Source organism: Rhincodon typus, chromosome 13 (assembly GCF_021869965.1).
Source record: "Rhincodon typus isolate 14 chromosome 13, sRhiTyp1.1, whole genome shotgun sequence".
Lineage (NCBI taxonomy): Eukaryota > Metazoa > Chordata > Chondrichthyes > Orectolobiformes > Rhincodontidae > Rhincodon > Rhincodon typus.
In genome coordinates this window covers 25,695,053-25,711,619 of record NC_063344.1, presented here as the reverse complement: position 1 = coordinate 25,711,619, position 16,567 = coordinate 25,695,053, and the positions used below count along the sequence as shown (strand labels likewise).

Below are 16,567 nucleotides of genomic sequence, written 5' to 3'. Positions count from 1 at the left end.
CATCTACTCTCTTTATCTCGCTAAGTATTTTGTAGACCTTAATATGATCACATCTTATTTGTCAGAAAACCAGAGAATACAGGCTTAATTTTCACAGTCTTCTCTCCAAACAGCATTATTGCCATCCCAGAAATAAGTCTGGTGAACCTTGTTCCTTTTACTAAGGAAATTTATAGTACTGTAGGAGGTCAAATAGACCATGCTTTAAATGCTAGTGCTTTGTTGGTGTGGTCCAAAACAATTTAACTGTCCTGTTCTCTTCCCTTAGCCCTGTAACATCCTCTCCTTCAATTATTAAACAAATTTCTCTAGAAAAGGTGCAATATCCTCTGCTTCAACCACTTTGACAAAGCACCCATGCTCCAACAACCCACTGCATTTGATATGATAGTATATCATATGTTATGATAGTATAAGGTAGGGGTGGAGGTTAGATAAACCTTAGGATTAGGATAAAAGTGCAGCACAACATTGTGGGCCGAAGGGCCCGTATTGTGCTGTACTGTTCTATGTTCTATGTTCTGTGTTCTATGCATTGAGAGATGTTCCTCAATATAGATCAGTTCGAGGCATGGGCAGAAAAATGGCAGATGGAATTTAATCTGGACAAATGTGAGGTAATGCATTTTGGAAGGTCAAGTACAGGTGGAAATTATACGGTGAATGGCAAAATCCTTAGGAGTGTTGATATGCAAGTCCACAGATCACTGAAGGTGGCAGCGCAGGTAAATAAGGTAGTAAAAAAGGCTTATGGCATGCTTGCCTTCTTTGGAAGGGGTATTACGTATAAGGGTAGGCAAGTTATGCTGCAGCTTTATAGAACTGTAGTTAGGCCACACTTAGAATTTTGCATATAATTCTGGTCACTACACTACCAGAAGGATGTGGATGCTTTGGAGAGGGTACAAAAGAGTTTTACTGGGATGTAGCCTAGTATGGGAGATTTCAGCTATGAAGGTTGGATAGAATGGGTTTGTTTGCACTGGAATGCAGGAAGTTGAGAGGCAACCTAAGATTGTGAATGGCATCGATAGAGTGGAAAGTATGAGGCTTTTTCCCAGGGTGGAAGGTTCAATAACTCGGAGACACAGGCTCAAGGTGGGTGGGGGCAACTTTAAAAGTGAAATGTGAGGCGAGTTTTTCACACAAAGGGTGGTGAGTGTCTGGAATGCGTTGCCAGAGGTGGTGCTGGAAGCAGACACAATAGCAGCATTCAAGAAGCACCTGGATGAATACATGAATAGGAAAGAAATAGAGGGATACAGATTCTGTAAGTGGAGACAATTTTAGTATGGAAGGACAAAATATGTCAGCGCAGGCTTGGACGGCTGAAGGGCCTGTTGCTGTGCTATGTTGTTCTTTGTTCTTTTTTTAATACCATTATGCCCAATTTTACAAAACTCCATGAAATTTTATCTCTGTTTTTTCTGTTTCCGAGGCAATAGTCCCAGTATCTCAAATCTCTCCTCAAGGAAAAGTTTAGAAGGATGTGGGTCAAGTGCAGGGAAATGGGGTTAGTGTGGATGGACATACTTGCATTTACAAAGACAGGGTTTGATTAGGAGTAGTCAGCATGGCTTCAGGCGTGGGAGATCATGCCTCACAAATTTGTTAGAGTTCTTTGATGAAGTGACCAGGAAGGTTAATGAGGGCAAGGTGGTAGATGTAATCTACATGGATTTCAGTAAGGCCTTTGGTAAGGTTCCAAATGGTAGACTGTTCTGGAAGATTAGATCGCATGGAATCCAGGGAGAGCTGGCAAATTGATATAACTCTATGACTCTATAGCTACTGCTTTCTCCTCCTGGCAAATCTACCATTCATATACTCTAGAATTGTTAATGATGTTCCGGTAATGGTGTGCCAAAAATTACATCAGTTTCTGTGGTCTAACAATGTCTTGCATAGCTTTTCTCTAAAATAACGTTTATAATGCCTGTACTCTGCTACCCCTATTTATGAAATCCACATTTTTATGGTCTTTTTTAAATCCTTTATCCACCTGCACTTGCAAATAATTATGGATATGAACCCCTGGCATGCTCTGCCATTCACTTCTCAGCATCTTTCCATTGAACATGCAATCCCATCCAATAAATTATCTACATGTTCCACAAATTAAATACATTATTAACTTCAGAATTTGGTGTACACCTATGGTTACATTTAGAAATATAAGTAGAAGTTTGAGAATAGTATTTGTATTGTTCATCATAATTGAACTGAGCTAGTAGTTGTTTTTCTGCATTAATTTTGTCTTTTTTTTAAAAAAAGCGAGCTAGCATCCTTGTTCTTTTATGCCCTCAAAATGTTCTAAAGTATTTCATAGCCAAATAACAACAACCAGTATCATTACGCAGGCAACACAGCAATCAATTTGCATGAACAAGGTCCCACAAACAGAAGGTAATGGACATAACCTGAGTTTCTTATCAGGTTGGTTGAAGGATAAACATTGGCTGTATTATTAGAAGATTTCACCTACTCATCTCAACAGATCCACCCAAGTGGGAGAGGAGACTATGCTTCAACTTTTTATCCGAAAGCTAAGACCATACCTCTAACAATTTGGCATTCCCACAGTACCACACTGAGATATCAGTCTTCATTATATATTCCAAGTCCTGAAATTCAGACTGAAGTCACAATCATTTGATGCCAAGATGGTATTAAGCTCACTTGATTATTAACATTTTTAGATTAAGTTCCTTGGTTTTTGAATTAGCACACTTTTGAAAAGGAAACCTTCAGCCCAGTGAAATCACATTTCTAATTTCCAGCATCCAGTCGAACCATTTTCCAATGGAAGATGGAATGTACCGATGAGAAATCACTTTTGAATGAATACAAACAGATACTTGACTTCATGGCAAGATCTCATGGATTAGCAGCATTGAGCAATAAAAATGAAAATCGTTGCCCTATGACTGATATAAATCATAGATAATATTTCTAGAATGTAGTCTGTTCACGGATTTGTCAGGTGGCATTCTGGTGAGTAATGAAAATAATGCATCTTCCAGATTAAATCTGTACTTAGCATATATCACTGTTATGTATAATGAATCATGTGAAGCCTCAGCTCATTTAACTTGATTTTACAACTGGTAGACATTAGGCGCCAGTTAACAAACTGAAGTATAAGGTAAGATACCACAACACTGGAAATTATTTTCTGCAAAACACATTGACTAATGTATTTACCATGTCTGTACATGCTGATAACAGAAGAGCTATGTGGGAACTTATTCACAACTATATGACTCCCACAGACCATTTAGCTTTATGCTCCCACATCAGCATATTTCAAAATATGGGGAGGAGCTGTCAGGCTTGTGAGGTGCAGCAGGTGGCTCCGACAAACTGAGGCCCTTATGAGTACAACTCTTGGATACTAAAGTGCTTCATTACGCTATTAACTGTGGCGGGGTGAGGCCCAAACAAAACAGGTGGACTGACAGCTTTAACAGTCTGGGCTAATATCAGGAAATCCTTTGGGAGACCCTTTTGCTTTTCAAAGGCTGACCCCCAAACCCACTAGAGGCCCTGTAACCTTTCAGCCCTTCCAGCCTCTCAAACAGCCCCAAACACCCTAAGATTGGCCCTACCAGCATGCCCTCAGTAATATCCTGGACTAAACAGAGTATGACCTCCATTTGCTTCTCTTCTTTGGGGACTGCCTGCCTGTAGTGCCAGCAGTGGCCACCACTTGAACCTGGCACTGTTAAGACAGCAGAGTTTCTGGCTATAGGATTAGATGTCAGCTTTCTGAGCAGTAACTTCCTCCCCACCTGGAAATAGAAGTCTCGGCTTGAGCCAATTAGTAGCCCACTGATCATAAAGTGGCAACACTGCAGCTGACTATTTCTGCCTGGGTTTGGAATCAACTTTCAGTCACTGGAGGTGGGAAGAACAAGGCACCACATAAAATTCATTCCACAGTCAGAAAATGTTGATATTCAGAGGCAGAAGTTACACAAAATGTATCTCTAAAGAGTAGATTCTTTAAATAAGTTGGAACCAATGAATTTGAAGAAAAATGCAAAAATTTAAACAATTCTAAATATAACACCTCATTAAATGTTAAACTTTATATTAAAAATAAAAGATTCAAACAGTCAATCCATTGGGGAAATAAGCTGAAAACATTTGCTTTCCTTCTTATAACAAATTTAAACTATTAACAAGTCAGTATCTTTATTTAGTCTTTCTTGTCTGTTTCTTACTGCAAATACTAAATACTGCTGGTTGTCACAGGAAAGCTTGGTAAAGAAACTGCATTGGTGGTCACTGTACAGTGCAGTTTCCGTTAAACAAAGTGATATGAACATAGATACTTCGTTGACTGCAAATTAAATGGTCAGTTAATTATGTCAGTTTTCTTTAAGATACAAGATAACACATGCACTCAGCACACAGGAAATGGCAGCAAGATGGTTAGTACAACTGGGGGTGAAAAAAAAGTCTGCACAGATACTTCCTACAATTGAGACACTCAGGAACCATTTGGTATTACAAATTGGGATTACAACAGTGGCACAAATAAAATGAAAGCCAGGTTCTTCAATACTGGAGGTGACAACACAAAGTTCAATTTGTGATGATGGTCATACGTAGAAATGAACAGAATCAGATTTGTGAGGCATTTTTGATTTCAAACTGATTAAGTCACTTTTCACTCATCCAATCAAGAATATCCAAAGGCCAGCCAAGAATGTCCAAAGACTAACTAAAACCTGTTGATGAGAAATGCTGTAGCCAAATTGTTAAAAGAAAAGGCTCAGATAGGAGTTGAGACCTCAACCAGAACAGCCAAGATCTTGCTGAATGACAGAGCAGGCTCTAAGTGCCAAATTACCTATTCTTGTTTCCGTGTAAAAAGGTTTTTGGTTCTGAAGGAAGCAATATGCTCTTGCCAGAAACATTTGGATATAGGTTATAACATCAAACAACTTAAAGTCAGGAACATTCACCCCTTAGCAAATTCCAATCTCAGAAGCACATGCCATTTCTGAATAAGACTGCTAAATCAAGTGCAGTCTTATATTGAGCCTGTCTAGTTGGTTAAAACTCATCAAATTTACTTCACGTAGAGCCTTTGCAGTTAGTAGACAGATCTACTAGTTTGATCAGATGAAAGGTTAGTGCTTAATCCACTCTCTTACAATACCTTCTGTACAATAAATGCATAACATATTTCCTGTTAGTTGGGATTGCAGTTTTGTTCACAAGTATGGGGAAAGTATATTTCATGACCACAGCATGTCTGATAGGAATGTTTCCAGAATTTCTATCAAGTTCATCTTTATTTTGCCTCTAACACACAAGTGCATGATTAGGTTAATGAGTGCACTGTGCACGCTGTTGCACCATATATCAATGGAAAGGAATTCTTGGAATTGGATGGTCTCTGCCCACCTCTTTCTGAATGTCCCAAAATGAGAAAAGAATGTGTATTTATATTTTGCCTTTTCCATATTCTAGAAGTCCCAAGCCATTTCTTCATGGTGTAATTTTAAGTGTAGACATTGGTGTAATGTAGGTAAATAGGCTAGGAAACTTGTGCACATAAGGTAGTAAAAATGTTAATTTTATTTTGTTTTGGTGGTGAAGGTGGGTTTTTATTTTCAAAATTCATTCATGGGATGAGGGCATTGCTGGCTAAGCCAGAATTCCTAGCCCATCCCTAATTGCCTTGGAGAAAGTGATAGTGAGTTGGCTTCTTGAAGGGTTGCAGTCCTTGAACTCACAGAGCAGTGAGGAAAGGAGTGCCAGAATTTTGATCAAAAATGATTATACGGTCACTAATAAAGTAGATTTTAATTTCAGATTTTATTGCATTCAAATTTCACCATCTGCTATGTGCAGATCACACACCTCCAGAACACTAGACTGGGGCTCTGATTTACTAGTCCAATGACAATACCATTATGTCACCACATCCCTCAAGGGAAACATCCAGAAGTACTCCCTATTGTTCAAACTCTGCTTGACTCTTTGATTCTTCAGTGGGATCTCTTGTCTACCTAACTAATAATACTTTGTCTGCTTTCTTTCAAATTATTGTTCAAGCAATGTAGCACTCCCTATATGTGTTGCTGTAAAGTAGATGATAAATCTTGGCATGAGCTACAGGCCAAAGCAGACATAATTAATTTACTGAAAAGGAAAACTGTACTTATCTCAGTAACTATAGTAATACATGATATGGTTCTTGCATTATGCTCATGATTTCAGGCCCCATTCATTATTACTAGTGGTAGAGCTGTATCTAGCAGCACTTTTCTAAGTTGTTGAATACACTAAACTGTACTCTGCAGATGCAATCTAAGTTTGGAAAGTCAATATCCATAAAAAGTACTGGCGTGTATTTTCCAGTTACAGGGGACACATACATTTCTACACATTCCCCTATCATGAAAGTACCAGATTAAGAAACCTCTATCATAAGACAGTAACAACAATGAAGAATAGGAGGTAGAAATCAGAAGAACTGCGGATGCTGTAAATCTGAAATAAAAACAGAAGTTGCTGGAAAAGCTCAGTTTTGAGGAAGGGTCACCGGACCCAAAACGTTAATTCTGATTTTTCTTCACAGATGCTGCCAGACCTGCTGAGCTTTTCTAGCAACGTCTGTTTTTGTTTAAGAGTATGAGGTGTTGGGGCAAATAGAAATGAGAAATAATTATAAGTATGCAAGGATTTAAGGGTTACATTATCTCAACAAAGTAGTAATATGTTCCACAATGGAGAACTTAGTTTGTCAGTAGTGACTGCCAAAGAATTACTAAAGTACTTTTTTAGTTAAGTTTGAATATCAATGGAATATAGCAGGCTGCATATGAAAGAAAATAATTGCTACACTATTACAAGTGTTGCATTAAGTTTCTCAAATTTACAACACAATGAAATAGGCAGACTGATTTAATATGTAATTTAGTGATAAATGAACTCAACAGTATTGACTGTTCAAAACAGAGTGTCTCAATCTCAGTTCTGTGCAAATCTCCTACGACACAGCAAATCCATGCCTGACGAGTAGTGATACACCACAAAATACCTTTGAAAATCGGGGCTAAAATGGAACAGAGTGGGCAGGAACACCTTTTATACTGGAGAAAATGTCGTAACTTACTCTTGCCAAAGATGGTCGGTTGAGGAGGACGTGGAGGAGGCTCCTCTGCAAATGTTAAAAGAGGCAGCACAGGAAGAAAAGGCCAAAGTCATTAGCTCAATCACACCACAGACATCAATAGACAACATGTAGAGCACATGTCATTTAACCGTCAAACAGCCAGAATTGACAGTAACCTGCAGAGTGTGATCCTTTTCAACATAAGCTTCCTAACTGAAGGTTGCAAACTCATATTTAATGAACCGTATCAGCATTCTTACTTTTATCTATCATGTTTATTCCAATCAAATGCCAGTTTTTGGTTAAGATGTCTTGTACACACACACTGTTCAACAATCCAACTCTACTTCTGTAGCAGAAACACATTCACCAGTCGTAGCAATACATGACTCAGATCTCATTGGCTATGTGGTTCAAAATTCCACAAACCCAAAAATCACACACACATGGCAAATAGTGACAGTTTAATGGATTCTAAACAGATTAATAAAGAGACAGACTTTGAAATAGACCCCGGGCCTTACGTTGGAACTCTATTTGTCCACCTTCCACACCCAACAACTACTTTTGTGAGCACAATCATCTTATAGGCAGATCACAGAGAATGACATTTTATATAAACAAGTTATCTCTTGTGACTGAGAATGGGAGCCTGACCTCCTTTTCATCTCGCACCGATTTTTAAGGAGCAATGTTCTCTCTTAATTGTTTACGGGCAAAGTTTGCTGTCTCATTAATTACAGCCACTATGTCATCTGTCCATTGGTCACACCATATTGAGAAGACTGAGATTTCACTCAAATTTATTACACTTTTAAGGGTTAATGACTATTCTTAGCTCAAAAAGCAAACAAATCTAATTTAGAGAGATTTAAAATAAAGCACAGAAAATTATAAATAAAAATCAGGCAAAGTTATACTTCAACAGCCTACACCCAAGTTTGAAAGAACAAAAATAATATATAACATCACTATATCCATAGTGGTAATTAAAGTATTGTCAAGTATTGTTAGTGGATAGAATTATTTTTGAAGACTCTGCAAGTAATTTTTACATTTTACCTCTCTAATTGTTTAAGTAAACAAGATCAAATATTGTTTGTAGATCATGGAAAATTTATATATCTATTTCATCAGTATCAATACCACCTTAGCTCAACAAACATACAAGGGATACAGTGTACTGAAGCTAAATATGACCCTATTCATGAGCAACTCAGCAATTTTCTTGATCTCAGAGGTTTCCAACACTATTAATCACGGCTCTTCATTCCAAGTTTCTCAATGATATAACTTTAAAAAATCTTTCCAATCCTATAGCACATCAAAGTTTAAAAAGATTCTATTATTTGCACATAAAGCAAGGACTGGCATTTCAGACTGTAACTCAACAGACTCTGTTGTGTGATCTCTAATGTAAAAGAATGGTACCATAAAAAGATCTGAAACAGAAGGGCTGGTGAGAGTGCTTATACTTTGACGTAATGTTGCCAAGACAGCATTTACTAAACTGCAACCTTAATATTACTGAGTTTAGGAGCAGATTGGCATTTTTCCATAATCTGTATTAGATGTGGATAAAACTTTATATTGAGCAAAAGTGCTGTTGTAAATTGAAATACTGAAAATGCAACAGAGCCAGATAAAGCGGAAAAAGCAAAATTCCTACAGAGCACGGGATTGGACATTTTTTTGACTTGGGCTTCTTACTTTTAGATCTTCCCGGTAGCTGGGTTGGTCTGGTCGGTTTTATGTCAAGTCCAAGGATATCTGGAGGATCCATGGGATTACCAAGGTACAATCTGTGACAAGACAAAACAGTAATAATAAAATGAAGATAATTGATAAAATCCTTGGGAATCAAAATAGCTGTGCAATTTCTTATGATGTAATTCTTGTCAAAGTCCAATACTATCATGGGGTTGATTAAATCAGCAATTAGTAATTTTGCTATTAATAAGCAATTGCTGGAAGGTTTTCACAGTATTTCGGCATAGCTAGAGACATGTGTAAGTGCTTATCTAAGATTGCTGCCACACAAAAAGAATCATAATGGAAAATTATCCCTACAATGTAATAGAGCACAGTGGTACAAAGAGGAAACACAGACGTGTGCAGGACTGAAAGAGACCATTGTCATCCAACTTGTCGCTCCAAGTATGCACGAAATATGATATGCAGCATTACAGAGCTAGAGGAATTTCTATTTAAAGTTTGTTTTATTACTGAAATCAAGGGAAAACTTGGAGGGAATCACACTTCGGGGAGGGAAGAGGTTGAGAAGGAGAGTCCTTCATGATAAACTCAGCTGATGCTGGAATTGAACCCACGCTGATCGTATTATTCGCCATTGCAAACCAGCTGGCTAGCTAACTGTGCTAACCAGCTCCCTGAGTCACATACCTTGCAGATCTGGAAGAAAATGGCATAGAACTTATTCAGCCATCCACTTCAACAATAGGTCCTGCTCTAATCTGTTAAAATCATTATATACTCCAATATCATGTCGGAATGCAAAGCTTTCTTTCTGTACTGCAAATTATCTTCTAAAAACAACTCTTTCCTGTCTCCTCCACTCTCACCTGCAATATTAAGAACTGTTTGATTTCTTTGTCACTAAGATTGGGACCATCCAATCAGCTAATTCTACCATGATCCTCCGTTTTACGTGCCCATCTGGCCAAATTTCCTCCGAAGTTCCCTTCATGCTGTATCTGACCTTATCATGTTCATGATATCCATCTTCTGCTCCCTTAGCAGTATTGCCATTGAACTGTTAACCATCCAACTTCCTCTCCTGATGCCCATGTTGGCCAATTTTGTTAATGTTTCTCTTTCCTCAAGATGGTCCTGTTCTTTTAGTCTGCTATTAACCACCCTCTAGCCTCAAAAGTTAATTCTTGACCCAAGCATCCTTGTAAATTTCAGGCCCAACTCCAACCTCCCTTTGAGATAGTAAGAACTGCCGATGTTGGAGTCAGAGATAACACAGTGTGGAGCTGGAGGAACACAGCAGATTAGGCAGCATCAGAGGAGCAGGAAATCTGATGTTTTGGTCATCAGATCTCCTGCTCCTCTGATGCTGCCTGACCAGCTATGTTCCTCCAGCTCCATAGTGTTATCTTCAACCTCCCTTTGCTCTCCAAAGGCCTTGAATTTATTTTGGCCTCTGAAATCATTCTCATCTTTTCCAGAATTCCATGTTTGTACTCTTCCAATTACCTTTCTGCCCCTGCTACAACAGGGAAACAGATTCTACCAAAGTCACAAGTGCATCCAATGAGACTGCAACAAAGGTCAACATTCCTTTAACTTCCTTCTCAATCTGTTTGTAGCCTTTGACATGTTTGATAATGTCATTCTCTTCCAAAGCATCTCCACTGTCATCCAGAGAAGGGTCCCGACCTGAAACGTCAACTTTCCAGTTCCTCTGATGCTGCCTGGCCTGCTGTGTTCCTCCAGCTCCACACTGTTGTATCCACTGTCATCCAGCTGGGTTGGTATTCTCACCTGATTTGATTATTATCTATTAAAAGCAAAATACCGCATACTCTGGAAACCTGAGATAAAAATAGAGTGTGCTGGAGAAATTTATCAGGTCTGACAGCATCTGTGCAGAAAGAAGCAGAGTTCATGTTTCAAGTCCAATGACTCTTCTTTGGAACTCAGATATCCAGCATTCATGTTATTTTGCTTTAATGTATCACCTGCAATGGTTTCTCTTCCTGTACCCATACAGCTACCTTTGGTACTCCCTAATAATATATCCTTCATTCACTCCTATTTCTCATCGACATGATCTGGAAACACAGCATTACGTACATTGATGATATCCATTTCTACCACACTATTACCATGTTCAACTGCCACTGCTTTTGCTGGATTATCAGATGTCCAATACTGGACGAGCAGAAATATTCTCTGTTAAATATTGGGAAAACTTAAGCCATCGCTTCCAGTTGCAATTCCAAACTCCTGTTCCCTTGCAATCAACTCTATCCCTCTCCCTGACAACACTGACATTAAACCAATCTGTTTGCAAGCTTGCCTCTGCGTACTTGAGGCATAGATAATTCTGCTGCTCATGCCTTAGGAAATGTCACCATGTCACGTATCCCTTTCACCACTGTGCTCACTGAGCTACAGCAGCTTCATATCAAGCCCCCCACCCCATAGCCTCCTCCAGTTGAGATCTACGTTTATCTAATTCTGCTATCCCGGAGTGTTATTGCTTCACCATTGAAGACTATACTCTCTACTACATAGGCCTTAAGCTCTAGAATTCTCTTTCTGCAACTCTCTGATCCTTTATTTCACTTTCCTCCTTCAAGACATCTTAAAATGTGCTTCTTTGACCAAGATTTTGGTTATTTACCGTAATATCGCCTTGTAAGGCTTAAGGCCATTCTTCATTTTATAGCGTTCCTTTGCCGTGCATTTTGTTAACATTGATATAAAGTTGTTCACCTTACATAACCATCAGCATTATTCATTTTTCTCCATGCAGTTTTACCAGTAGGATATGCAAGTCAAATATTAACTCCAAGAACAGAGAAACTCCAGAAAAAAAAACAGTAAAAGAAGAAAAAAATACTGACTTTCATTCAGTATTTCTGAGTATGAATCTAGTAATTTTCCAGTCAGCCTCATCCCGCTTTGTGTACGCTTGCATTGCAATCAATTAATCTGACAGCACTGTTCTTCTCTCCTGCCCCTGACACACAAGGATTCGGTTATCTCACAAACATATTAAACATGTCAGAAAAATCAAAATTCTAGATAGTTATCATGACAGATTTCAGTACTTCGTGACTTCAGTTTGGAGTATAATAATGTGAGGTGTAATATTGCTTAATTATTGTCAATAGGAAAAGAATTGATATTTTTATCATTGATCTGCAAGGAGAGATAGTCCCCACAATTAGCCTCTGAACATGGAAAGGCAAAAAGTTCAACAATAAAGTTTCTCCTTTTGATCATCAATAAAATTGAAAGCACGCATGTACATTTTTGTGAACACAGGACGTCATTTGATTATTAATTACCCTTGGTCAAGTGCTTGCTGAAACTTATTGATTATTCATTTCTGAACTTGGAAATCAGCGAAATATGAGATGCTGTCAACACCATAAATTGGCAGTAGTCATTGACTCAGATAGAAAGTAAGAATGGGAGGAAGAATCAAGGACAGGAAGAAAAAGGATAGAAATGGAAGTTGTTATCATCAACAATAATGGAAGCCTGTAATTTAATGATCAAATATGGACTGACTACAACAATACAAATAACCTACAAACATGGCAAATGCTTGCCATGCCTATAGAGACAGCCTTTCTTAGTGTATATTAAAGTAGAAATAAAATGGTGGCTTTTATGCATAGTAATTCTAAATTGCTCTTCGGTTCCATGGAGTAAGCTGTTTCCCCACATATAGGCAAACTCCTACGTACTCATCTATTTTGTCAGGAAAGCCCCAGCAGTGCTCAAGTTTGGTGTCTCCATGCCCAGTGTGAATAAAGCTGTTCTTGAGTGGATGGCTGATGTCATGGGCTGAAAGGCCTGCGACGGATGTCACTGTGTTTCGTGGGAACTGTCCCACCTTCAGTGTGCGCTTGTTCTGGCCTCTCCACCAATAATTTTCAGCCCTGCAAAAAGGGAGGTAAAAACGTTGATTAAAATTCTAAGTCTTGGAAATGGCGACTATTTAGGCAGCAGCGAATGGCCTACTTTATTAGTAGTCATATATTTATAAAATCAGGCTAATTAACATATATGTTAATATGTTCTATTTGTAAACAATAGCAAACATATTCCCACATTTCACTTGTGCTCGTGTGTGCCACAATTAGTGGTCTTTGGTACTGAACTAAAATACACTATTGATGTAAAAAAACATGCACTTCAATACACTAATTGAGGTGATGGGTTTTGAGATATTGATAAATATAGAAATGTTTATTTGATGAATGCACATTTCATACTCCATCAGGTTTTATATTGAGAAATTTAAATGCGACTTACAAATTATTGTAATAGGAACTGAAATTTTGTTAAAGTCTCTTTCCCCTTGATATGTAGTTGGCTGACTTGGAGGTCAGGTACTGAAATTGAGAGATCTTCATCAAAGCAGAGAAAATCTGCGGCGCAAAGATAATATGGCCACGTAGCCATGTGTTGACCACTTAATCCCATCTTCTCGCTCTTGGCCTGAAGCCTTGCAGATTACAGAACCTCAAGAATACATTCCATTGCTTTTGTATATATGAGGACAGTTTCTACATCCACCATCCCCGCATTCAGTGAGTTCAAGGCTCTATGCTCTTGGGTGAAATAAAAAAAACCTCCCTCTCTAATACTTCTGGAATTACTTTACATCCAAGTTCACTGGTTATTAACCTCTCCACTAAAGAAATAGAACCTTCTTATTCACTGTGTCTCAACCTCCAATAGTTTTATATACTTCAATTAAATCTCCTTGCATCTCCTCATGCGCAAGCATAATCATAAATCTCAGTTATTCATGTTTGGTTATCCTTGCCTTCCTCAGACTGGATTCAATTCCTGATAGCTTTCATGAATGAGCTACAGCACTCCTTTAATCATCTCTTTGTGGATAATGACTCTAGCCTTCTTGTAGAGGATGCCATCTTGGATGATCTGTGTGCCAAATGCTCTTATAGCAGTAGCTGTATCTCTGATGGTGTTGTGGCCATATAAAGCGGGGTCAATTGGCTCCTCTCTTTTTAACTCCACTCCAACCCCCATTGTTAGCTAAAAGATAGTTTTTAAAGCATGCAGCTATATCGCTCTCCAAATAAAACATAGCTCACTAAGTCACTTTCAATAGCCAAAAAAGATTTTCTTGCAAAGAGGAATTTTATTCTCAACTAACCCAGAGAAAATAATAAAACATCAAATACACACAAACACGTGTAAGAATTGATGATAAGTCAGCAGTTACTAAAAAAAGAAGGCAGCATACACAGGCCAGAAGTTCTTAGTGTCCTTGCTTTGAGAGAGTTGAACATGAGACCATGCCTATTTAATTGATGTCGTGTATACTCAACTGTAGCAAAATCTGTATATACCTGACTTCTTAGTCTGTGGATATTTCTCCAATTTTCATCATCATCACAGTGATGTAATGTCTGATTATATGTCACTTAGAGTTTGGATTTTGAATTAGCGGCACATGGGTTTTGGCCTATGTACACGTTGGGGATTAATAATTAACCTGTGTGTCTTTCTGGAATCATGATTTTTATATCAGTATGTGTGAGAGAGTAACTCCTGGGGTGATAAGATTTTCTTTCCCCACACAGAGATTCACTGTCAAAAAGAGTAAACACTGAAAATGCATTTGGTTTAGGAGAACTAGGAACTAAAACACTGATTGGGAAGGTTTTGGTGGAAGTTTGCAGAAATCTGGTTCAGGTTAGGTGCAAGATCAGCTTAACCCGGAGAAAAGGGCTAGTTCAGAACAGGAGGCAATGATCTAGTTAATACGAGACGATTAATCCAGAAAGCCAGCTCAAGTACTGAGGACCAACATTCGAATCCCATAACAGCAGATGGTGGAATCTGAGTTCAAATAAAACAAAATCTGAAATCTACTGGTGACCATGAAACCATTGTGGGGAAAAACCCATCTCGTTCACTAGTGTGCTTTAGGGAAGGAAATCTGCCATCCTCAGTTGGTCTGGTCTACATGTGACTCCAGACCCACAGCAATATGGTTGACTCTTTACTAATTAGGGGTGGGCAATAAACGCAGCCCACATCTCGTGAATGAATTTAAAAAAATATTTAAGAAATAATTTACCTCTACAGTTTCAAAATTCCAAATCAAAATGTTTAGTCATAAGCCCAAATCAGTTATTTGAAGCAAAAAAGCTTAAGCTTAGTTATGTGCATAATAAAGGAAAAAACTATCAAACTGTCAAGACAAGGAATTGGAAGAAACTGTCAAATCATGCCAATAGATATGGCAGAGAAGTGATATCTGTCTGGGATTAAGCACTGTAAAGTGATGGTGCTGGGAATAGATGGGATTTTATTTCAAGTCTTTCAACTTTTATTTTGTAAATAGCTTCATTTATTCTATTTTATTTTCCTTGAATTTGTGCAATAAAGAACAAAGAACAAAGAAAATTACAGCACAGGAACAGGCCCTTCGGCCCTCCAAGCCTGCGCCGATCCAGATCCTCTATCTAAACCTGTCGCCTATTTTCCAAGGATCTATAAACCTCTGCTCCCTGCCCATTCATGTATCTGTCTAGATACGTCTTAAATAACGTTATCGTGCCTGCCTCTACCACCTCCGCTGGCAATGCATTCCAGGCACCCACCACCCTCTGCATAAAGAACTTTCCACGCATATCTCCCTTAAATTTTTCCCCTCTCACCTTGAAATCGTGACCCCTAGTAATTGAGTCCCCCACTCTGGAAATAAGCTTCTTGCTATCTACCCTGTCTGTACTTGTCATGATATTGTAGACCTCAATCAGGTCCCCCCTCAACCTCCGTCTTTCTAATGTAAATAATCCAAATCTACTCAACCTCTCTTCGTATCTAGCACCCTCCATACCAGGCAACATCCTGGTGAACCTCCTCTGCACCCTCTCCAAAGCATCCACATCCTTTTGGTAATGTGGCGACCAGAACTGTACGCAGTATTCCAAACGTGGTCGAAACAAAGACCTATACAACTGTAACATGACCTGCCAACTCTTGTACTCAATACCCCGTCCGATGAATGAAAGCATGCTGTATGCCTTCTTGACCACTCTATCGACCTGCGTTGCCACCTTCAGGGTACAATGGACCTGAACACCCAGATCTCTCTGTGTATCAATTTTCCCCAGGGCTTTTTCATTTACCATATAGTTCGCTCTTGAATTGGATCTTCCAAAATGCATCACCTCGCATTTGCCTGGATTGAACTTGGTCTGCCATTTCTCCACCCAACTCTCCAATCTATCTATATTCTGCTGCAGTCTCCAACAGTCCCCTTCACTATCTGCTACTCCACCAATCTTAGTGTTCGTCTGCAAACTTGCTAATCAGACCATCTATACCTTCCCCCAGATCATTATTTTTTAAAACTTTTTTTATATTGCTTTTATTATATTTTAAACCAGAGCTACAGCATTGTGTGCGTGTTTCAGTGAAAGAAAGATCTTTTTTAAGACCCCTCCACTGTTAACATCAGCTGGGATCATAACACAGGTGCTAGCTGTCAAGATGTTGAAAAGGAAAGATGGTGAGGAAGGGTTATGGGGAAGAGGGATGGTGGGGGGGCAGGGGTTGTAGAGAGAGCATGTGCGCAGAGAGAGAGGGCGAGGGTATGCACGCGCGCAGAGAGGGAGGGCGAAGGCGCGCGCGTGCAAAGAGAGAGGGCAAGGGCGCGCGCGCGCAAAGAGAGAGGGCAAG

General features: G+C 38.9%; 1 protein-coding gene across 5 annotated transcripts in view; it reads right to left on the bottom strand.

Annotated features, from left to right (window-relative positions):
- Window positions 1-16,567, bottom strand: part of tnk2b (tyrosine kinase, non-receptor, 2b) — a 252,032-nt gene that overhangs the window by 25,050 nt on the left and 210,415 nt on the right. For 4 of the 5 annotated variants that reach the window (XM_048604620.1, XM_048604621.1, XM_048604624.1 and 1 more), the window contains 2 exons: window positions 12,586-12,780; window positions 8,846-8,937 (listed from right to left, as the gene is read on the bottom strand). In XM_048604620.1, the coding sequence (XP_048460577.1) occupies window positions 8,846-8,937; window positions 12,586-12,780 (287 nt within the window). The remainder of the gene's footprint in view (window positions 1-8,845; window positions 8,938-12,585; window positions 12,781-16,567) is intronic. The other variant, XM_048604623.1, reaches the window with a different exon arrangement.